The sequence below is a fragment of the Carcharodon carcharias genome, chromosome 8 (genome assembly GCF_017639515.1).
Source record: "Carcharodon carcharias isolate sCarCar2 chromosome 8, sCarCar2.pri, whole genome shotgun sequence".
Classification (NCBI taxonomy): domain Eukaryota; kingdom Metazoa; phylum Chordata; class Chondrichthyes; order Lamniformes; family Lamnidae; genus Carcharodon; species Carcharodon carcharias.
Window position 1 is genome coordinate 161144397 of NC_054474.1, and position 24426 is coordinate 161168822.

Here is a 24426-nt window from a genome sequence, read left to right on the forward strand (position 1 = left end):
TAAAAAAAAAAGGCTGAAGTAAAATAAATATCTAGCTGATAGCTTGTAGGTGGCATTACTCATGGCCAAAAATAAAACAGAATCTTTCTCTCTCAACCTTTACCCCCTGTCTTCCAATATTTAAATGTAGGAATCTACAAAAAGGCTGCATTATATGCTTTTGTGGGCATCTAAGTAGTCCATGCTAAGCAAATAAGATCACAGATTAAACAGCAAAGTATTTATCCCCTGAACAACATCAGTAAAACAGATTATTTGGTGATTTATCCATTACTGTGTGCAAATTGGTTGCCATGTTATCCTACATTACAACAGCTACTGCACTTCCAAAATATTTAATTGGTTGTGAACAATTTTATGACATCCTGAGGTCATGAAAAGTGATTCTTTAAATGCAAGTTCTTTCACAACAGGTTCTAATTTACACCAGTGACTTGGATACTGAAACCCTAAAAAACTGGCTGCATTTGCAGATGATTCCACATCTACACTTTGAGGGACAGCAAGAAGCAAGCACAGCCCAGACACTATAGAGGAAGGTGGGGGGTTGGAATGTGCAATTGTGCCAGACAATAGCAGATGAAATTTAATGTAAGGAGAAAAGACCACACGTATACTCCATGAATGGTGGTGAAATTGAAAGAAACTGAGGGGTCTTAGTCAACACAAGTCCACACAATGCAGAACTGCAATTGGCAATGCCAACATAACATTTAACTACTGAGCCAAAACCGTAGAATACAAGTGCTTAGGACACACCACACCTTGAATAATGTGCTCCAATGTGGCAGTTGAAATTCTAAAGGAGGCATTTAAACACTGGAGGCAGTGCAGTGAAGAATCACTGGACTGGTTCTCATGTCAGGGATCTGAGATGCAGAGATGTGAGGAAAAACTGGAGAAATTTGGGCTATTCAGCTGGGGAAGGAGGCATGATCATATAATGCTATGGAAAAATGTTATTACTAGTTTAAATTGTGGAAGTAGAACAATGGGCCTTTGGTTCAAACTAATAAAAGGCAAACTTTAGGAATAATACCAAAACATTCTTCATGAAGCAAGTGATCAATCATTGGAAGGGACTGCCAATCCAAAGAGAGTAGGCAAAGCAAAAACTGTAAAATCAGTTAAGAAAATAACTAGATGTAGCAAAACAAAAACAAAAATACCTGGAAAAACTCAGCAGGTCTGGCAGCGTCTGTGGAGAGGAGCTCAGTTAATGTTTCGAGTCCGCATGACTCTTCAACAGAACGAAGAAAAAATAGAAAAGGGGGTGAAATATAAACTGATTTAAGGAGGGGTGAGACAAGAAGAGCTGGATAGAGGGCCAATCCCACCCACCCCTTAAACCAGCTTGTATTTCACCCCTTTTCTATTTTTCCTTCGTTCTGTTGAAGAGTCATACGGACTCGAAACGTTAACTGTGCTCCCCTCCACAGAGGCTGCCAGACCTGCTGAGTTTTTTCCAGGTATTTTTGTTTTTGTTTTGGATTTCCAGCATCCGCAGATTTTTGGTTTCATACTCGCTGCAGCAACGCTGGAATTTTGGGTATTGGACGTGGTGGAAGGGCCAATCTTCGTCCCTGAGTGTGTTGAAAAAGATAAAATGCCAACAAACTGCCCTCTAAAGCCGAACATCCAAAACACCGCCGGCCCTTGCGTAGAACGAACTCACTTTAAAAAAAAAAATTTAACTAAAAGCCTCTTCACTCCAACTTTGCTCTGCAGGTCACATCAGCTAACTTTACCACCACTTACTTCGAGCAACGTTAATTCCTAACACTGGCGAAACACGCAAGAAATACTCTGCACTGTCCACGTGAAATGCACCTTACCCAACTTTCCGCATCGCTCAAAGCCTTGCGCTGATACATCTTCCCCTTTCCTTTACCGAAAACGGGCGCCTGGGGGTTGCTGGTAATATTTAACATTAAACCGTCACCATCAGCAGCCATGTCTCCAATTTAAATCAAATTTAAAACTGATGCCGACTGTTCACCAACTCCAGGAGCTTTTAGCCACACGTGAGGAAGCCGGGCCTCATTCAAACCACCATATGGGCCATCAAGGGACAGGTTAGAAATGACTGGAAACCGAGAGTTTCTAACAACTATAAAGAAGATTTGTTAACCATAAAGCAATAAACCTCGTTCTAACAAAAAAAGTAGACAAGGGGGCTCTCTCCTTCCAGTTATTTTCAGTAATTTATAACTTTGTTGCCTCACAAATGTTGTTTGCCGGTCGTTCGAGCTGAATTGTTTAAGATTCGATCTGGTTAGTGATATCAGGCAATATCGTCGGGCAGCCCGGTTACCAAGCAAAGGTCGAGCGGGGTGGGGGGGGGGGGGGGGGTCCTTTTATAGTTAGGCGGTCGCGATGTTTGAGCATCACTTCCGGGAGCAGAGGTGGGCTTGTGTAAGATGGCGGCAGTATCTGCGGCTTCTGCGAAGAGGAAGAGCGGCGGCAGCCCGGCCGGTGGTCGGGCGGTGTTGACGAGCAAGAGGGAGCCCAGTGTCAAGCTTCAGTACCCGGTGAGCGGCCCCGAGCCGCTCAGTTGGTCCGAGGACAACCGGCTCTCCATCACCACCGGGAAAAACATCTATGTCCTGGAGCAGATTTGCGACATCCATAACAACGGGCTGGACATGGTGATCCATAGGACCTCGGTCCCTGCACCCAGCCAGAGCTGCTCTCTCAAGGTAAATCCCTCCCTGGCACGCAAACCAGCCAGCAGCCCCTCACAAACTCTCTGCATTCTTAGACTATCTCCCTAGTCGGATGCACCACCTGATTATCCTTTCGGCTCTTGAGAAACATTTGTTTAAAAAAAAAACGCAATTTTCCAGCTCAATGAACTTGTAATTTAATTCGGAATTTGATAGCGACTGGATTTTAAAATGACATGATGAGCTCCCATTGGAGAATAAGAAAGCGATTCAGAAGATAGGGTGGTGCACTGGCTGTGGATTCTCACAATTTGCCTCAGGAGCTTGCTTTTGGTTTGAATTTAGCTTTGTCGAGATTTGAAGAACCATGGGCTTACGGAATGCTCTCACAAGTTTGAGTACTTAATGGTACAGTCCCAGTACACTGGCAAAACTTGATGTCGTTGTTTTGCAGGGGTTCTTGACTAATCCAGGAATACTTTCAAGTTATTGTATATGATTTGCTGAGCAGACAAGAAAGACATTCTATTCTTTTTATAGTGAGCCCTCTGGCTATCTGAACATAATCAGATTTCAAAAGCAATGTGAATGAATCCTAGCACCATTGTTTTTCATTATGATGGATTTGTTGATTAGTTTGGGGAAAGGAATCCTGATTTTGAAAGAATTCAAACAGTTGTTTACCTTAGGATTTCACATGGCACTAAAGTGGGCACCACACCTTTGAAAGGAGGTATTGGCCTAGGAAGGAGTGAAGTGCAGGTTTTCCAGAATGTTACTAGTGCTCCAAGGGTTGAATTATGAGATGAAGTTACACAAGCTGGGCTCATTTCCTGAAATATAAAAAGGTAAAGGGGTGATTGATTGAAGTTTTAGGATTTTGAAAGGGATTGATAAGGTAGGTGGAGACAAACATTTCCTGCTGATAGAGGAATCTTAAGAGAAAGGGACATAACCTTAAAATCAGAATCAGGCCATTCAGACAGCAACCTGTGGAACACTTCTTCAGGGAATGGATGGTAGAAGCATGGAACTCTCCCACAACAAAAACAGAAAATGCTGGAAAAACTCAGCAGATCTAGCAGTATCTTAAGGGTCATATGGACTCGAAACGTTAACTCTGTTTCTCTCTTCACAGCTGCTGCCAGAGCTGCTGAGTTTTTCCAACGTTTTCTGTTTTTGTTTCAGATTTACAGCATCCACAGTATTTTGCTTTTATCTAAGTACCAGATGCAATTTCAATTAATCATCTTAAATCCAAATCTAATAGATTTTTGCCAGCCAAGGGATGTGGAGCTAAGATGGTGGATAGAGTTAAAATGCAGATCAACAATGATCTCATTGAAATGTGGAATATGTTCGAAGGGCTAAACAGCCTACTCCTTTTCCTATAATAATATGATGATGCTATACATTGGGATGCAATATGCAGTCATGCAGAATGTAAGATTTTACCCATGATTCCTTTCACTTTGACTTGTTGAGCGTGGCCAGGTTAATTTTGCCATCTGGATTTGGGTGCAGGTGTGGTGAAAGTTAAGGAAAGGACTCCAGACTGGATTTCCTAATGGAAACTAGCTCCTCTAGCATTTCCATCCTAGTAGCCAAGCTTATCTAGATTTCTGCCTCCTAGCATTTAGGGTTCACTCCTCCAGCCCTCAGTCTCCAACAGTGGATTACTGTTTGTTGTCTGCCCCACTATCTAACGTTATCATCTTTCAGACTCTACGTCCTTGCTGTTTGGAACTTCTTCCAAAGCTGTTGATAACAGTTTTACCTTCTTTCAAAAGCTTTCTAAGAACCTAACTCCTTAATTGTTTTCTAACCCTTTTCCACACATCTTTTATTTTCCCCGAGTCCTGTTTGGCATTAGCTTCTTCCCTTTGTAAGCCATCCGAAATACTCTTTTGAGGTTTGCAAGTTGTTGTAGTAGCAATATTATTATTTTCTAACTGCAATTTGCCTAGGTTTTCTTTTATAAGGGGAAAAAATAATCCCTATTTCAACACTTCGGTGAACAAGTCCCAAAAGGAACTTGAATCTTGAAATGAATCTACAGTTTTCTAATTATTCCATGTAAAGGTTTGCCTTTAACCTTATTCCCATAAGCTTTGTTTATTTTCACATGAACTCTGTTTTAACAAGAATAATTTTCATGTTGAAAGGAAATGCTAATTTTTATATTTTATGTATTTTAAGGTTGGCTCTCAGGCAGAAGTAAGTGGCTGCAAGGAAAAGTTCCTGAGTAAAAAAGATCCAACTCTAAGTCATTCCCTAATGATGGACAGGGTCTTTAATCCTGAAGGGGGCGCTTTATCACCATTGCGAGGGTTTAAATTTACCAGCTGGTCTCCCTTGGGTTGTGACTTCAATGGAAGGTGTCTATTGGCATCTTTGACGCTGGACAATAGACTGTCCATCCAAGTGAATGTGAACAGGTTGCAGTGGACGCCAGCTTTAGATATTACAGAGGTGTACGGTGAGATGCTGTACGAGAACAAATACGGGCATTTGGATGCGGATCTGGGTGGGGAGTTGAAGAATTTCTCTGAATTCCAAAGGAGACATTATATGCAGACTCCTGTTAGAATGGAATGGTCCAGTATCTGCAACACCCAACGTGTGAAAGCCAACAATGAGTGTGAAGACGTGGGCACTGTACTGTTGGCCGTCCTACTTGAAAATGGTGATGTTGTTATTTGGCAATTTCAAATCCCATTTCATGGTAAAGGTTCTATCATTGCGTGCAGTACCATTGAATCAGGTATTAATGACCCAAGTGTTCTGGCATGGTGGGAATATGAGCATGGTAGTCGCAAAATGAGTGGGTTAATTGTTGGCAGTTCCAAAGGACCTGTCAAGATTCTGCCAGTCAACTTGAAAGCAGTGAAAGGATACTTCACACTCAGACAACCAGTGGTTCTTTGGCAAGAGATGGATCAGTTACCTGTGCACAATATTAGATGTATCTCCCTCTACCACCCCTATCAGAAGTGCAGCTGCAGCTTGGTTGTGGCAGCCAGAGGAACCTATGTTTTCTGGTGCCTGCTATTAATATCCAAAGCTGGACTGAATGTTCACAATTCTCATGTGACAGGCCTCCACACTCTTCCCATTGTGTCTCTGACAGCCAACAAACAAACTGCGAGTTTCTACACCTGCTCTGTTGATGGGACCATCCGAAAGCTGACTCCTCTCTTCACAGATGTAGCGGTAAAGTTTGATCATACATTAATCAAACTGCCAGAGTCAATTGGCACAGTGAGACTTCATGGGATATGTCTCAGCCCAAATAATGCATACCTCGCTCTTGTGACAGCAGAAGGTATAAATAATGGCCTCCACCCAGCCAGCCGCACATACCAGGTGCAGTTTATCACGTTAAAAACTCCAGAAGAAGCAGCTTCTAAAATTTTAGAATCTTCCATCCACAATTTATTCAAACAGGTGGACTTACTTGACCTTGTACGCTGGCGGGTGTTGACAGAAAAACGTATTCCTCCAGAGCTCGATGAAGCTCTAGATCATAAACTCCAGACAAATCCGTCTAACTACTTATGGCGGTTAAGACTTTTTCTCTTAAAGATTTTATTTCAGACCCTACAGAAGGCACCCTCTGAAGCACTTTGGAGACCAAATCATCATGAGTCAAAGATTCTACTTCGTGACAACTCTGCATTGTTAAGTGAGGATAGTCGGCAGCCAGATGAGGCAGAGACAAGTGCAAAAGGTAGTCAACCAAGCAAAGGGGTTGGGAGTCAAGCAGAGGACTTGACAGTTGACCCAAAAGACGGCAACGCTGAAGACCAGGTTCGAGAGAAGATTGCAAGGAAATTGAATGCGATTCAGGCTAACATTGAAGTTGTAGAGCTCCACCTGACACGCGAACATATGAAACGAGTTCTGGGTGAAGTGTACCTTCACACCTGGATTACTGAGAACACCAGTGTCCCAACTAGAGGCATTTGTGACTTCTTGACCTCTGACCCCAGCTACGATGATAGGACAGCCAAGGTAGGTCTTTGTTTTGGTTTAATTTTTCCTCCACTCCACCACCCCAGTCCCTTGTTTATGAAAAGTTATGTGGTTAAATGGTTTGTGGTGATCATTCAGCCCATTAAAGCTCTGCTGCCTATGATTCCCAATGTATTTCACCAACTGGGAAGAACAGAGCTGCTAGATTAATCCTCTAACAGGGAGGGATCACCAGGGTTGCTGAACATCACCAGAATATATCTGCAATTAGGCATTAATCTTTCTGTTTTTAATCCTCCACCAGTATCCTTTGCATTGGAAAGCTCCTGGGACTGTACATTTAAAGTTTTTGTTTTGGAACCATTTGAGGTAACATTAAAAATAATTTTGACCAGTTTCAGAGTGGATCCCCCTGTGCTGGTGGTCACTCAAAACTCTGCTCATTTTTTTTTTCCTCTCTGTTATTTTCTTTCTCCAGCCTTTTGAATTAACTAATGGAAATGAGGCTTCTTTGAAAAAAAGAAAAGAAAATTTATGTTTTTTTTCACTGCTGCCCGCTTGTCCCAAAAATCTTAAACTTGAATGAAATTTCTTGTAATAGAGCGGTAGCATGATATGGAACCAGCAACCCCTAAATTGAGAGCTCAAATCTCACCATGGTGAGTTGTGACTTCGAGTTCAGTAGAAACATAATGACAACCAAGACCACCACCTTGTTAGTGCAACGATCTACGGATAATACATGTCGCCTCACCAGCATTGCTGACATCCCGAGAAAAAAATTAGCAAGAGTTAGGCGATGGGAAAAGCTCATTTAGTCTGTTGAAGTCCCCCTTGAAGTATCCCAACTCACCAGCACGTATAATTGACCTAACTATCCAATTGAAAATGGCTCCTAATAAAATGCAGGCCTTAAAACATATGCATGATCCTAGTGCTGGATACAGCTACTGTATTGAATTAAATTTTTCCAGGTCTTAATCCAGTCACTTGTATGCAATCTCTTGCACAAACTAAGCTCTTTAGCTAAGAGGGCAGGCAGATGACAAATGAAATTTAAGAGTGACAAATGAAAAGTACTGCACAGTGGATGAATGTAAGTGCGATGCAGAAAACTGGTGTTGGAAGTGCTGCAAGTAATGGCAGTAAAGGAAAAACAATTAAAATCTCGGATCATATTTTTGTTACTCCTTAACCAGTTTCGTCCCTTCATAATTACTAATGTCAACTGTGTGTAATGTCAGCAGTGAAGAATACTTGTAACTTACAGTCCAGGATTTATTTGAAGCCTTCTTCCATAATATGAATATGTTTGGTCCCTAGACACAGTGCCTTCTAAAAACCCAAAGCCTCATTGGGAAGGTAGAGAATTAGGAAGCAGGATCATCTGTGGCAAAGATGAGCTATCGCCAGCCTTGCAGCTGAGAAAGGACATGTAGAGACCAGAGGTATTATTGGGTGGCAGGCATTTGAGCAAAAACATTTTATTAAAACCAAACTGCAAATCGCTCATTTAAATAAGAAAGATGCCTCCTCCGCTATTACAAATGTCTTGCAGGTTTTAGAATGTGTGCGCTGCTTCTAATGAGCTTGCTTCAACTCCCAGCAGTGTCAGAGGAGACGATTGGTGGGTGACAGGTGAGTTATTATATTATACCATATTGTAGTAAACACTTTTTATATAAAGTTTAAGGTATGTCAGTGCAGTTTGGCCAAATGGAATGGGATGTGGGAAGTCGTGCAGGCACAAAGTGTCCTCGATGACGACATCTACAGGAAATGTCACCAGCTGCAGAAACTTGAGCCCTGGGTTGTGGAACTCGAGCCAGGCTGCAGTCACTGTGGTGCATCTGCAGAGTTAAGGATTACATGGATAGCACATTTTAGAGCGGTGGTCACACAGGAGCTAAGTAGTACAAAGACAGCGAATGGTTGACTGCTGGAGTATCTAAGAGAAACAGGTAGGTAGTGCAAGAATCCTGAGGTTATCTCGCTCTCTAACCGCTTTTCCATTTTGGACACTGGTGAGCGAGATGGTTCCTCAAAAGACCGTAGCAAAGGCCAAGTTCGTGGCACCACGGGTGGCTCAGCTGCACAGAAGAGGAGGAGGAAGAATGGAAGAACTATAGTGGTGGGGGATTCCATAGCAGACAGGTGTTTCTGTAGCTGTGGACATGACTCCAGGATGGTATGTTGCCTCCCTGGTGCCAGGGTCAAGGATGTCACAGCGCAGCTGCAGGACATTCTTTTGGGGGAGGGTGAACCGCCAGAGGAAGTGGTCCATAATAGGACCAATGACAAAGTAGGAAAAGGGGTTAGGTCTGAAAGCAGATTTTAGGGACTTAAAAAGCAGGACCTCGAGCAGTAATCTCAGGAGTACCCCCAGTGCCATGCTAGTGAGCATAAGGATAGGAAGATTGAGCTGTTCAACATGTGGCTGGAGAAATGGATAGGAAGGAGGGCTTTAGATTTTTGAGGCATTGAGACTGGTTCTGGGGCAGATGGACGGGTTACACTTTAACAAGACAGGACTAATGTCCTCTTGGGGAGGTTTGCTAGTGCTGTTGGGAAGGGCTTAAACTAGATTGGAGAGGAATGGGAACCTGAGGGGAAATTCAGAGTGGAGAGGAGAAAAACTGGCAGGAGGAAGTAGAGAAGCGTTAACTGATGATGAGGATATATCAGAGAGTAATAGCAAGGTAAATAGAATACTTGGAGAGTTTGATAGAATTAGAGCAGGCAATAGTAAGTCATTAGATGGGGTTAGAGTAAGGGAGAAAGCAAAAAAGCCTAAATTAGGGTTAATGTGCATGTATGTGAATGCACGGTGTATGGTTAATAAGTTTGGTGAACTACAGGCATAGGTTGACAAGTAGAATTATGATATTAATGCGGTTACAGAGAACTGGCTCAAAGAAGAGCAGGACTGGGCGTTAAATATTCCTGGGTTCAAGATATTTAGGAGAGACAGAAAGGTGGCGGGGGGAGTGGCAGTATTGATTAAAGATGGAATTACAGTACTGGAGAGAGAGGATGTTCCAGAAGGGTCAAGGACAAAAAATCTCTGGCTGGAGGTAAGGAAGGTAAAGAATGGGAAAGGTGCAATAACATCGATTGGTGTAGTGTATAGACCACCAGCTAGTGGAAAGGATGTAGAGAACAAATTTGCAGAGAAATTACAGAGAGGTGCAGGAATTATAGAGTAATTATAATGGGGGACTTTAATTATCCAAACATAGACTAGGATAGGAATAGGACAAAGAGATGAGAGGGCAAAAGTTCTTGGGATGCGTTCAAGATAATTTTTTGCAGCAGTATGTTTCTGGTCCACTGAGAGGGAAGGCACTGTTGGACCTGGTTCAGGGGAATGAGTTGGCCCAAATGGACCAAGTTTCTGTGGGAGTGCATTTATGGGGACAGTGCCCATTGTATCATAAGGTTTAGGTTGGCCATGGAAAAGGACAAGGAACAATCCAGAGCATGGGGTAATTAATTGGGGGAAAGCCAACTTCAGTAGGTTGAGAATACATCTGAGTCAAGCGAGTTGGAATCATATGTTGGCAGAAAAGACGGTGGCTGAACCTTCAAAGAAACTGTATTGCAGGTAATGTCAAGGTATATTCCCTTGAAGGGGAAAGGTAGGACAAATAAACCCAGAGTGCCCTGGAGGAAGATAGAGGTAGAGATGAAAAGTAAGAAGTGCACAGACAACAGATGCCATGTAGAAAATACAATGGCAAATCAGGCTGAATACAGAAGGATGGAGGAGTGGGGAGTTAAAAAAAAAATTAAAAAAACAATGGGGAGAGCATGAAAAGAGACTGGCAACTAACATGAAAGGGAATCCCAAGGTCTTCCATAAGCATATAAATAATAAAGGGGAGGTAAAAGAAAGAGTGGGGCTAATTAGGGATAAAAAAGGGGACTTGCATGTGGAGGCAGGAGAAATAATGGAGGTATTAAATGAGCACCTTGCATCTCTTTACAAAGGCACAGGGGGAGGCAGTGGCATTGTGGTATTGTCGCTGGACTGGTATTCCAGAGACCCAAGGTAATCCTCTGGGGACCCAGGTTCGAATCCCACCACGACAGATAGTGAAATTTGAAATCAATAAAAATCTGGAATTAAAAGCCTGATGATTACCATGATTGTTGTAAAAACCCATCTGGTTTACTTCACTAATGTCCTTTATGTCCTTACCTGGTCTGGCCTACATGTGACTCCCACATTTGACTCTAAAAATGCTCTCTGAACATCTGAGTGAAGTTCACATGAATGAATTTTTAAAAAGGCCTCATCTAGAGTACTGGTGTCCAGTTCTGGGCACCATATTTGAGGAAGGATGTGAAGGCATTGGAGAGAGATTGACGACAGACTGGAGAGGTTGGAAAAAGAAAGCTGAGAGGAGACTTGTTAGAGGTATTCATGATCCTGAGGGGTATGGACAGGGTAAATGGTGAGAAACTGTTCCCACTCAAGAGAGTATCAGGAACTAGAGGGCACAAATTCAAAATAATTGGCAAAAGGAGTAAATGTGATGTGAGGAAAAAGTTTTTCACCCATTGGGTGGTTGGAGTCTGGAACAAACTTCCTGAGAGGGTGGTGGAGGCAGTGTCGATCGAGGTAATCAAGAGGGAATTGCTATCGGAAAAGAGAATGTGCTGGGTTATAGGGATAAGGGGAATGGGACTAGGTAGAACGCTCTTTCAGAGAGCCAGTGCAGACTTGATGGGCTGAATGGCCTCCTCCTGCACTGTTAAGACTTTTGTGATTCTGTCATGGTGGGAGCAGCAAAGGTCCTCATTCACCTTTTTTGACCAACCCTGGATTTCTAAGTTGAACACTTTTTTGCATGTAAAACTCATGCCCAGAGTTTCTGTAGATGTGACATTTAAAACGGAAGCATCAGCCCTAACCCTTCTGACTTTCGAAAGCAATGTGTATGCAAATGCTTCCCAGTTTTAGAAAATGGGCCATTTATTATGCGCCGCAAGATAAAATCATTCTTTTAATTGTAAAGTGGGATGTAAAATGGTCTTTGGTTGTGTAAATCAGAAAGAGAGATTAAAAATTGTTTTAGATATTACAGGAATGACTAGCTTCAAAGAGGATCACTTCTTGTTCGCACGATGAAATTCCGGAGATCTGGAAATCAATGAGTACACATTTGAATATAATTAACCCTAAATAAACCTGTCAAAACTTTGCCCCCAGAATTATAGAGAATGATCCGGATTTTGCAGTGAGAATAGTGGTGAGGTTGTCAGCACTCACAGTTATTATGGGGTGAATCCGACAGCAACTTCTGACGTCCTCACACGTGCGGCTAAATGTCCAAATCATGAAATTGCTGTTTGACCCCCCCTGTTCCTCCACAAGCTTCACTATATTGTTATCTCGCCGAGAGACCCAGCATTAAAATATATGAAGGATGTGAAGTTGCAGTGCTAAATACACTGGAAAAAGTTAGGATTTTTACATACGATTGTAAGCGAATTTTTAACAGTATGATAAATTTTAATTAACATCAAACAACCTATTACTGAAAATTTATTTTTAAAAGAATGTGGGGTCTTGTTCCTTCAAATTTTGGGTTAAGATCCTGGAACTCCCGCCCTAACAGCGCTATGGGTGTACCTATACCACAGGGACTGCAGCAGTTCAAGAAGGCAGCTCACCAGCACCTTCTCAAGGGCAATTAGGGATGTGCAATAAATGTGGGCCTAGCCAGCAATGCCCACATCCCATAAATGAATTTCAAAAATTTTAATCATCGTTTAAGATTTTAAAATTAAATGTTTTTACTGTTTCCCCGTCTTAACTATATCTCTTATTCCCATCTTTCTTTCCCCCTCTTTATTTCACTTTCCATACATTTTACATTGAATTAATTATTTTTGTTTGCACTTCCTAGTTCGTACTCTGTGTGTCTCTCAGGATAGTTGAGTCTGATTGGTTTGAGAGACGCTTTTGCTTGTCCTTTTTCTAAAGGTCCCAGATACCCTGTGGCACCTCACTCTGTCGGACTCCCGATGAGTTTCCATGCAAAAGCCCACAAAAAGTCTGGGCCGATGTTGAGTACAATGAATGACACATTTGCTGCTGACTACAAAATCTGGGCCAATACATTGAAGGGTATATCATGCCCCCTATTATTAATGTGCTGACCTTTTCCATCTATATATAAGGTAATTACAGACGAGCAGCATTTAGCACATTTTAATTCATCTAGTTGTGAAAGAATCTAGCAGTACTGTTTCTGTTGCAGCTTTTAATTATTTCTTGAATGATTCCAGAATTTTAGCTTCTATCTGGAAGTCTGTTCCATACCTTTATCCCTCTGCGAGGGTCCTAAATTTATCTTTTATAAGTTTGAACCTGTGACCTTTTGTGTCACTCGCGATTTAAAGTGAAATTTCATAATTACTTTTTCCATGCCCTTAACTCTGATAATCTCTCAAATGCCTCTTTTCTAGCCTGAAAAAGCCAACATTTTCCACCTTCCCTCAACTTAGACCTCTTACACTAGAGACCAGTCTCTTAGCTGTTATCTGCACTGTTTTAGAGTTTGTTTCCAAGAAGCCAGAATGGCAGGCAGCATTCAAGGTGTAATCTAGCCTGAGTGCTATAAAGTTTGGTCACTATCTCTCCTGGTTTATAGTTTGAAGTGTGTAGTTCAATATTCTAATGACTTTGTTGCTCTGCATTGGACAGTTTAGTGTCAGTGTTAGCCACTAAAACTCTTGGATATTGAGTGTTTATAAAAATCCCTTATGTGCAAATGTAAGAACTTTGTACATGTGCATGCTTGCTGTCCATCACACTTCAGAGGTCATACACTGTCTAATACAGATTTCTGCATCATCTTAGTAGTGAAGCAGGAAAGAAACAATGGCAGTCACTTAGGATATACAAACACATTCTCCACCATAAAGATATTGTTGCCACTATATCTGATGCTAGGTAATTTATCAGTGTATGCAATATCCAAATGTTTACTTAAGAGCAATTAAATTTAGGCTCAGTGATACTGCCTCACCTTAGAGTTGGCCATTACATCCTATAATGCTCCTTTTCTTTGCAAAACAGCATAGCTGTTTCACTTGTGAACGCCATTGAAAATCCACAACTAGTCTAACATGATATATTGTGTACTCAAAGTTATGATTACAAACAGCACGAGAAATGTCAAGTTAGCCAGGGCATAAATTTATATATTTTCATGATTGTCAGCTTGTGGTATTTAAGTCTGGTCAGTTTTTCTTGAGTCAGTGAGTCTTGAGCCATTTCCTGTTATTCCCAGTGAACAAGGATCATTCTGGCATGACTTTCATTGTCTTTTGTAAGTAGACTGTGAGTCACTACATTCCACAAACTTATTAGCTACAGCCTTTGGCTTTTTAAACCTCTGTGAATTCATCTTACTTTAAAATACATTACTTAAAACTCGTTTTTTTAGAGGGAGACATATATAAATTACAAAATCTGGCACTTTTGTTTTTGCTTCTGGTAATAGAGTCAGGGATTCCCAGCTGGGTATATTGTGGGTTAGATGCACCATCCCCACCAACGTGCCTTGACTTAGACAGATCCTCCTACTGTACTGCTTGTGATGATTCCAGTTTGAATCTCAGACTTCTGAGTTTACAGCTGAGAGATTAACTCAGGTTTGAAATCTGCTTGGACATATTCCTGTTTACTTACTGAATTTCTTAAGGTTTTGGTTTAAGTCCTCATTTTCTTCATGAATGTCTGTGGGGCTGCTGTAGGTGTTTGCCTTCCTGATGCTCCTGTACAATTCCATATTAATAACATAAATTTATGTACTGCAATCTCCATTAGTTGATCTATTAATGTAAGCCACTGGTGAACATTTTATTTTTTGTGGCCAAAGATGACATGATACATGGTTTTACCAATACTAGAAAGATATATTTGTTATGTTGCTTATGTGGCACAACTAATATAACAAGTTGATCATTATGGTTGCTTCCATGTATAACATATCTATTTTCTCATGATCAGTGTATTAGGACCCTTTAAATAAAAGAAAGGCAGTCTTTGTTTCTCAAAAGCCAATACCATTATAAAATGCTATAAAACAAGCTTTTTGTAATTTATGGTACAGTATTGCTATTCTAACACAGCAGCCTGGAATACCCACTAGGTTGCTTTGGCTTTCTCGGCACAATTTCTTCTGTCTAAAATCGGTCAAACCAGCACAAAATACCAAGGGATTTCAAGCATTGATTGTTCCAGTCATCATTTCATGCTAGATGTAAAAAAAAAAAATTGCACGAGAAGTCAGCCATGGACCCATGTCGAATTAATCCTGAAGTTGCATTTCCAGTAATTGTGCCTGTTTGCAAGCCTTTGAGGAGGCTCTTAGAATTAAGGTTTTTGGCACAGAACATTACTAAGCACGTTTTAAAAGCTTTTAAAGTTTTAATTTACTAAAAATAAAACTGACTACTGTACACCAATACAACCAGTGAATGGTTCTGTAAAATTTTAACTAGTTTTCATTTACTTAAATTTGGATTATTCACTGGTGGTGGACTAGCCCCCCCCCCCCCCCCCCCCCCCCCCCCCCCAACCCCCACTAAAATGTTTTTATATGATCAACCCATTTTCAGATGTATAAATAAAACCGCACCAGTTTCCACTCTTAAATATATATTGGAATGTGTTCTAAAATGCTATCCAATTATGCTGGCTCTTGGCAGATTTTACATTTGGCGATTAAATGAATGAATCCGAGCAGAAACCTGAGCATGAAAACCACTTTTTAAAACTAGTGCAATCTTGAGCATAATTTGCACCCATATCACTAATGGTTCCCAAAGTGGAAACTCCTGGTCAGCAAAACAAAAATCATGACATTTGTTCTCACTGATGTTGCAAAAGGAATTGCTTTACTGGAGCTGGTTGAAGTCATGTGAAGAAATCTGAAATATCAATTATCTTGCTTGGTAAAGGTTTCTAAATTTGGTATGACAAGTGGTTAATCTCTCTCTTTCTTCCCCCCCCCCCCCCCCCCCCCCCCCCCCCTCCACCCCACCTTCTCTCTCTCCCTCTCTCCTTCCCTTCCTTTCTTCCTTCCTTCTTGCTATAGGTTCTGATTTCTCATAATTTGAAGAAATTGACCAAACAGACATTTCCTGAGCACTGTTCCCTCTGTAAAGAGGTTTTACCATTTACGGATCGACGCAAGGCTGTCTGCTCCAATGGGCACATTTGGCACAGGTAAGCACAGTCAGCTGCCAGAGGCACAGGATGTATCCTATAAGGGTAACCTGATAACTTTTGTATTTTATGCATGTTACTCATGCATTTTGTACAGTTAAAATCCACATTGCAAAATTTTCTGCCGGATTTCAAGCTTTGTTTTATAGTAAGAACTTCAATCTACATCCTTTGTTAAAGATGTTAAAATCTTTACTCTATTTTGTTTTCCCATTGGGATTTTTTAAAAAAAAATGCAGCTTTTGACTGGAGCAATTGGCAGTTGAACTTTTCTTTCTTGCATGAATATTGGCACAGACTGGTATAAATTAAATACATATTGAAAACAGAAATATAGCACAGAATTCACATACCAATGTTGTCAATGTGGCTGGTCACCGCTTAGTTTATGTTCTCTGATTCATCCCTTTTATTCATTCATGGGATGTGTGTGAAGCCCATACCTAACTGCCCTTGAGAGCTTCTTGACTACTGGGTGGCTTGATTGGGAGGGGATGGGGGGGTGGTTTAATTTAGTCATCCATGTTGCTGTGGGTCTAGGGGTCACCCCTCGGCCAGACTGGATAAGGAGAGCAGGTTTCCTTCTCTAAAGGACTTAAACGAACCAGATGGGTTTGTACAATAATCCAGTCATTTGATGGTCACCATTACTGAGACTAGCTTTGTATTCCAGATTGATTTAATGAACTGAAATAAATTCCCTAGCTGCCATTTGGGATTTGAACTCGTGTCTCCAGGTCATTAGTTCAGTCCTCTGGATTACTCGTCTCGCAGCATAGCCACCTACCATTCTAAGTTCACCATTTCTCAACATGGATACTTCATAGCAGGGCTTTGCAAACTTTTGCCTTCATGGGCCACACAGGTCATGGAACCTCGCCCGCTGGGGGGCACAATGTCAAAATCTACATTCTCATTAGTTTTGAAGTTACTGATACGGAACTGTCTTGGTATTCGGATTTAGGATATATCCATCAATGAGATAAGTGATAATAGCTTAGCCTTAAAAAAAAATGTATACAAGTAGGGGTCATTGGATAATTACTTAAGCACATATAAAGAGCCACTTAGAGTCACAGGTGGTGGGTTGGGGAGTGAGGAGCTGTAAATTATGTAACATCAATTATACCTATAGATCCATTCCTTAACTCTATTCCACCTACTCAGAAAGCAGACAGGGCCTCAGTTTAATGTCTCATCTGAAAAACTGCACCTCCAACAGCACAGCGTTGTACCAAAGTGCCAGCATAAGTTACATGTTGAAGTGTCTCGAATAGGATCTCTTACATGGATGGCTGCAGCATCAACACCACTCAAGATGTTCAACACCATCCAGGACTGAACAGCCCACTTGCTGGGAGCCCCAACCACTGGATTCAATATCCATTTTCCTCCAACACTGTGGCTGCATTATATATCATCCACAGGTTGAGCTGTAGCAACTCATCAAGGTTACTTCAAAAAAATATTTCTCAAAGCTAGACCCTCATCAAATTCTTCAAGTAATGCCACCCGACTTGTATATTTCACCATTCCTTCATTGTCACCGGGTCAAAATCCTAGAATTTCCCACCTGATCTAACAAGGGAGTACCGTATGCTCAAGTGTTGCAGCTCAGAAAGATGGTCCTCCACCACCACTTTCTCAAGCCAACTATTGAATGGCAGTCTACAGAGCCTTGACAAAGAATTTTTTTAAAAATTCCAATATACAGAGCAAAAGCACAGAAGTTTTAAAAAAATACCCGCCTGGAATACTATTGGGTTTACTGTGGAGCTATTGTCAAATCTTGAACGTTCAGCTAGATTGCTAAGAAATTGTAGGTGTGGAGCTAGATTTCTGTAAAATGCTTATCAAAATGATTGTAATCCATTCCATCATATTGTCAAATTGATTAACTTTAAAACTGATAAATAATCTTCCAAAAAATGTTGATGGGCTCAAAGATTAAATATTCTGTAGGTTAGTAATGGATGTATAAATAATCAGGAACATTTTATGCTTGGTCTAGGTTCATTTGAATGTTACAACTAACCCAACCTAGAATTTCTGAGCTACACATGGAAAAATTATTTTCTACGCTTTAATAGTTTATTCATTGTGGTAAAAGGGACAATTAAACATTACCGGGGAACAAAAATCAAGCAATCTTTATAGTTTACAAGTGTAGCCCAACCAGCTTACAGGCTCAGACTAGTGGTCTTAGAAATGCTATTCTTCAACTTCTGAGAGCCAGTTGAAGAAGGTGGAGACCAGAAGCCAATCTACTCAGGTTTACATTTATTACATTTATTCACAAAGGAGTGTTGGGGCTCCCATCAGTCCTGGATAGTGTTGAACATCTTCAGTGGTGTTGCTGCTGCAGCCATCTGTATAAGAGGTCCTATTCCAGAGACTTCAACGTGTATCCTAGGCTGATGCTTTAGCACAATGCTGAGGCAACACTGTGCTGTTGGAGGCGCTGTTTTTTCAGATAAGACATTAAACTGGGACCTTATCTGTTTCTTGAGTAGGTGGAATAGAGTTAAAGAATGGATCTAAAGGTGTAAATGTTATACTAGTAAAGTACGGTATTGATAATCTAACTCACTTTACAGGTGTGTTCTGACATACCATGCTTGCCAGAGTCTGACCTATCGTAGATGTCTGTTACAAGACAGCATCGCTCGACAGCACTTACCCTCAGGTAAGCTATTAATAAGGTTTCAAAACCTTCAAAGAAACTGATTTTAAAGCCCTGCATTTTTGAAATTTCCTAAATGTAGGTATGCAAGTTTGAATATTTTGTTGCTGGGTGTCATTCCCCATTTGACCAGAGAGTCCATATACTAAATGAGCTGAAAGACAGAGGGGTGGTGGTGCACCTTTCTTTTTAAAGTGCAAGTGCATATGTGTTCCGCATTGTTGATGTTTCTAACATAGGACACTGTTCATTAACAGCAGTGTCATTCTTCACATCTTTGGCAGTAATAAAGTTTATAAAATGGCTGTCAATATTAACCATCATCAAATTATTTCTGGGGGTCCCCCTGTCCCCAAGCAAGGACTGCACGGGCTATTTCCCAGGAAGTTCAAGCTTCCGTTGGACAAATGCCCTGCTCTGGGAACCATCTGATACTCCAATTTAAATCAGAGACTTCAGATGGTTCCGATTGTCTTAGCAGGCTAGTGACCCAGGAAAAGTTAGAAGAATCAAAACCACTTCCAACTCCGGGGTAGCTATAGTACTGACCACACTGACTATGCCCTCACCCCTCCAACTACTCTCACCAACACTTGCCCCACCACCATTAACACCCCCCTCCCCACAACTGACCATCTGACCCCCTTGCTGACAACCCAGCCGGCACCCCCCTTCACATCCCAAAGCACTTTACAGCGAAGTAAACATGTTTGAAGCATAGTCGCTGTTATAAAGTAGGAACATGGCAGCCAATTCATGCACAGCAAATTCCCTCAAAAATGTAATAATTATTGAATACTCTTTTTTTTGAGAAATACAAATACAACCAAGCTGAGACCTCGGCTGGTAAATAGGATGTAACTTTACCCCTGTTGTTCCTCACCTGGCAATCTGTAAGATGTTCTTTCTACTCCAGGATTACAGAGGAAAAACAATGCATAGCAACAATGTAGTTCCTTGATACTACAAGTTCAAAGGTACCATTCACAAAGTTGCAAACCACATGTTATGTGATTCTTGACAGAGAACAGGGACAGAAAAATCTTGTAAATTTTTAACTTCAATTTCACTGAACTTTTGAAAGTCTGGAGTTTTTGAGAAAAAAAAACACCTCAACTGCTTTTTTTTTTAGTTCATTTACAAGAAATGTTTATAAACAAAATGAGGACAAATTTTGCACTTAATGCTTCCAGTAGAAAAATTGGAGTTTAAGATGGCCATATTGACAATCTGGGTTTTATAAAACTACTGTTTCATGCTGAGCACTGTAATTACAGTGGGTTGGTCAATTGGGTTGCTTACTGCCCAGTTTTAAAAGTAAATTGATGAGACTTTTACTTGCTGGCCATTAACATTGGAGGTGAAAACCATTTTATTAAAAACTGGCCTATAGCCAAAACGCTAGTCCGCGGAGGCCCAGAAATCTGAAAATTGACCTGGTTAACTCCACACAACCAAGTCAACTTTTGATGTGATTGTATTCTTTTCAATGTATGAAGTTGTTAGTGCAGCTGCACGCAGCTCCAACAGTATAATTGGATCTCGACAACATTGTTTGTTGGCAGTGCTACCAAGGTTAGGTCACACTTGTTTGTATTCTGGATAGGGAGGGCCTACAGAACAGTTATCTTTAATGCTGACTCCAATAAGTCAGACAATTGTTGAATTACAAGCCCCAGTTGCAATTAAACTATGAAAGGCCATCTTGAATTTGTCTGACAGATGAGATTCTACAAATTTTTGCATTATTTTTAAAAAGTAATGTTGGTGCAATGCATTTTATAAATAAACCAATGGTTTGTAGCATTTGTGCATCCCCACATCATGATGGCAGTTTCACATCAATTTTTTCTTAAGACTCGAATTGATTATCTATTGAATTTTATCAGTTGTGCTACTTCAGTGGAAGATGGTCTGACTGTGTAGATTCGGGTAACTAAATATGTTATAACCCAGATTGAACAACCACCAATCTTGCAAAAGCAATTTTTCAAAACTGAAAGCTTTTTGATTTCAATTTACTTTAACATATTTATTTTGTGGTATGATGCTTTGCTTTAATTGATCTATTGTTGAAATGTTTTTCTCACATTCCAGACCCTGACTGGATAAAGCGCTTGCTGCAGAGTCCTTGTACATACTGTGACTCTCCTCTCTTCTGATAAGCATTCAAGCCATTGGATGAAAGAGGATCAGAGCGCACATCTGTATCTTAAGTTTAGCATTGGAAAGATGATGCTTAAGATATTTACTCCGTGGTTAGGGGAGTTTTGTGTTTATTCGATAGTGGCATTGTCTTCTATCCAGAGACATTCAAAGATGCAGCTTTGTGTTCTATGGGACACTAAAAGAAAAATTGGAGGGCTCTTAGCACCTTCTCTTCCCCCCCCCCCCCAACAACATGTTCATGAATTTTGAGGGCATTGGAGAGGACAGTATGTTAATCTTTCTAATCCACTTTCCTAATTCTTCAGGAGTAGGAAATGAATGTAAATTATTGCATCAGTCTCAGAATAAAAGAGTGCAGTAGATATTGGGAATATTTCTAGCACAGTTGAGTGTAGAAAGTGCAGGAATAACGAAGGAACTGTTCAAAATAGAGTCAGATTTGAACAGGTGAAGTTTATGTCTGTCCGGGTCAAGTTTTCGCTTAATGAATGGAAATAACAATCTAAAAGTTAACCTATGTCACAATTTTCTGAAAAACACTTGCCTGGCTTTGCAGATGCAAAAGTAGGCAATTATACTAGACTCTAAGGTTGTCTGTGGGAACAAATCAAAAAGGAAGATTTTATATTACTTCACCATTAGAGGATTTGAGTAACGTATGATATATGTTGGAAGTTGTGGTGTATCCAAGCCGGCTAAGGTATTTAGAATACCTTTTGCAATATATGTTTCTCCTGACCACGGATGAATGCCACAAATATCTGGCCTATTATGGAATAATCAAAGATGGGAGTGCGGCAGGATTGGTGGGGGGCCGGGGGTGGTGGGGGCGGGGTGGTGGGGGGTGGGGGGGGCGAAGGAGGATTCTATTAGAGTTGGACAAGATTCAGCCGTAAAGTCACCCTGTATTTAAAAGCTAGGCTGATCAAAGTGAAATTCAGTAACACACTATTGGCCTTCAGAGGATCAGTACCAGTCATTAAGAGGCTGGTTGGTCACTAGGTTGGGACAGTCCATTAGACTTTCTCTATCGTCTGTCATCATTTAATGTATGTTTTCACATTTTTAAAGTTTTCTGTTTAAATTTTGTTTAACGACTGCAACTATTGCGTACATTTGTGAACGCAACTTAAGACGTGATAAACTACTTTTTTTGTACAATAAGAATTGTTTTCTCAATAAATCTGTTACAGTTTGGATAAAATGTACCATCTTGTGAAATATAAATTGAAGTGTTTTGGGCATTCTGATTTTTTTTTAAGTATGGCTGAAGCTGTTAAATTGCAGTTTCATTATTGTACACCAGTTTTTGGATTACTTCCATGAAGCAAAACCTCATGCCATTCATTTCAAATAGTAAAATGCTGTTCACATAGCCTTCCTTTTTAGAAAGACAAAGGATTGATAGTTCATTTTTTTCTATTTCTGAAGAAATAGGGACATTTAGAAAAACTTAACACAATCAAACAGAGTTACCATGGTTTTGTGAAAGGGAAATCATGTTTGGCAAATTTGCTAGAGCTCTTTGAGAATATAATAAGCAGAGTTGACAGAGGGGAACTGGTAGATGTGGTGAATTTGGAGTTCCAGAAGGCATTTGATAAGATGCCACATAAAAGGTTATTGCTCAAGATAGGAGCTCACGGTATTGGCATGGATTGAGGATTGGTTAACGGACAGAAGACAGTGTGTCGGGATTAATGGGTGTTTTCAAGTTGGAAAGACGTAACTAGTGGAGTGCCATAAGGATCAGTCCTAGGACCTCAATTATTTACCTATCTATATTAATGACTTGGAGAGTGTAATGTATGCAAATTTGCTGACAATACAAAAGTAGGTGGGAGGGCATGTTGTGATAAGGACATAAGGAATCTGCAAGGGGATATAGATAGGTTGAGTGAGTGGGCAAAAAACTTGGCAGATGGAGTTCAATGTAGGAAAATGTGATGTCATGCACTTTGATAGGAAGAATCAAAAGGCAGACTATTATTTAAATGGAGAGAGACTCCAAAAAATTGGGGGATCTGGATGTTCTTGTGCATGAATCACCAAAAGTTAGCATGTATGTACAACAAGTATTTAAGAAAGCAACTGGAATTTTGGCCTGTATTGCTAGGAGTTGGAGTTTAAAAATAGGGAAGTCTTGTTACAACTGTATAGGATGTTGGTGAGGCCACACCTGGAGTACTGTGTATAGTTTTGGTACCCGTATTTAAGAAAACATATACTGGCATTTGTGGCAGTTCAAGAGAGATTCATTAGGCTGATTTCTGGGATGAAGGGGTTGTCTTATCAAGAACGGCTAAACAGCTTAGGCCTTTATTCATTTGAGTTCAGAAGAATGAGGAGTGATCTTACTGAAACTTAAGATTCTGAGGGAGTTTGACAGGATAGATGTTGAGAAGATGTTTCTGTTAGTGGAGGAATCTCGAACTAGGCAACACAGTTACAGAATACGGGGACACTCATTTAAAACTGAGATGTGAAGGAATTTCTTCTGAGGGTAGTAAATGCCTGGAATTCTCTACCCCGGTGAGTTGTGGAGGCTATATTACAGTGTTTAAAGAAGAGGTGGATAGATTTTTGAAATATCAGGGAGTTGAGTGCTATGATGAGCTGGCACAAAAGTGGAGTTGAGGCCTGGGGCAGATCAGCTATGATCTTATTGAATGGCAGGGCAGGCTTGAGGGACTGAATGGCCTACTCCTGCTCCTATTTCTTAACCCTCTTCATATGCCTATAAGAACTGTGGGTTTCCAAAGCCAATGTCAGGAATTGGATAACTTGACATATCCCACGTTAGTCCTGCTTGCTCTGATGTCAGACAACAGCTAAATGTTGCTTATCTGTAATAAGCAGTGGTATCAGGTCATCCAAAAACTGCAAGTTTTGTTTGAGAAGAAAAAATATTTTTGGACTGGATCCTAGTTGTCGGGAAACATCTGTCTCCATCATGCAAAACTAAATAAAGTTTTAAAACAAAAGTTAGCTTTTGAACTTGCAATATATAGGGTAATATATGAAAAAAATATGATTGAATTTAACTCTGTTTTCAGTCAAAATAGTAGAAAGAGGAGATACATTCTTGGTGTCCTCACTTTAGCCTAAGATTATATAGACCCACATGTATTTGATGACTGACATAAGGAGAGTCTGACAATCAGTGGCACTAGGTCCTGAAATGGTGGAAGAGCCCCTTTAATTATCCATTGAGAATTGCAGTCTTGTACAAAAACCTTCTTTCCTCTGGGCTGAATTGGTCTGGTTTCAGGACCTGGAAGAAGTTGATTGGGATGATAGCCTATCAATCTGATCAAACCATTGGCAATTTTAGCAACAGGAGGTCTCCTGATCACCAGTTCCATCTGGGTGTTCTGGAGCCTTGGATCTGAGTGATAAATCTTTGACCCCTTGTGATTCCTCCAAAAAGCTGAGGTTGGCCAAGCTATTTTTGTGGGTGTTTTGCTTTGGGGGTTAACTCTGACCTGGACAGATGCTTCTGCTTATCTTGAGCACGTCCTCAACTTTCTACAAAGAGCAATTTATCTGCAAAAGTTCTCCCCATGCACATATGGCTGAGCACAATGATAAAATAGCATTGCAGTTAATCACTTTTTTTGAGAAGATTCACATTTTTTAAATCAAATACTCTAATATTACTCTGCCTTGTCATAGGCTGTGATAAA

At 40.6% G+C, this 24426-nt stretch overlaps 2 protein-coding genes across 6 annotated transcripts in view; one reads left to right on the forward strand and one right to left on the reverse strand.

The window, feature by feature from the left end:
* The window catches only part of ddx31 (DEAD (Asp-Glu-Ala-Asp) box polypeptide 31), an 82790-nt gene extending 80484 nt beyond the window's left edge, over positions 1-2306 (reverse strand). For both annotated transcript variants that reach the window (XR_005943835.1, XM_041193984.1), the window contains exon 1: positions 1836-2306. Coding sequence is in view for 1 of the 2 variants with exons in the window: in XM_041193984.1 (XP_041049918.1) it covers positions 1836-1955 (120 nt within the window). In the remaining variant the exon portion in view is untranslated. The remainder of the gene's footprint in view (positions 1-1835) is intronic.
* An 80-nt stretch (positions 2307-2386) lies between these two features.
* gtf3c4 (general transcription factor IIIC, polypeptide 4) lies at positions 2387-20754 on the forward strand. 4 transcript variants are annotated; one of them, XM_041193520.1, is made up of 6 exons: positions 2387-2699; positions 4866-6680; positions 15758-15888; positions 18486-18574; positions 19488-19548; positions 20669-20754. In XM_041193520.1, exons 1-5 carry the CDS (start codon positions 2421-2423, stop codon positions 19511-19513), a joined length of 2340 nt encoding a protein of 779 aa, XP_041049454.1. In that variant the 5' UTR covers positions 2387-2420; the 3' UTR covers positions 19514-19548; positions 20669-20754. The 4 variants fall into 4 exon arrangements, 2 of the variants coding, with proteins under 2 accessions (XP_041049454.1, XP_041049453.1); XM_041193519.1 differs by lacking the exon at positions 19488-19548; XR_005943784.1 differs by lacking the exons at positions 18486-18574; positions 19488-19548; positions 20669-20754 and adding an exon at positions 8200-8279 and having other exon boundaries at positions 15758-15889.
* Positions 20755-24426: the final 3672 nt, after the last annotated feature.

Coding starts and splice junctions, on each gene's coding strand:
- gtf3c4 (XM_041193519.1), top strand. CDS start 2,421: ATGGCGGCAGTATCTGCGGCTTCTGCGAAGAGGAAGAGCGGCGGCAGC. Junction 2,700..4,865: donor GCCAGAGCTGCTCTCTCAAG/GTAAATCCCTCC, acceptor ATGTATTTTAAG/GTTGGCTCTCAGGCAGAAGT. Junction 15,889..18,485: donor AATGGGCACATTTGGCACAG/GTAAGCACAGTC, acceptor CTCACTTTACAG/GTGTGTTCTGACATACCATG.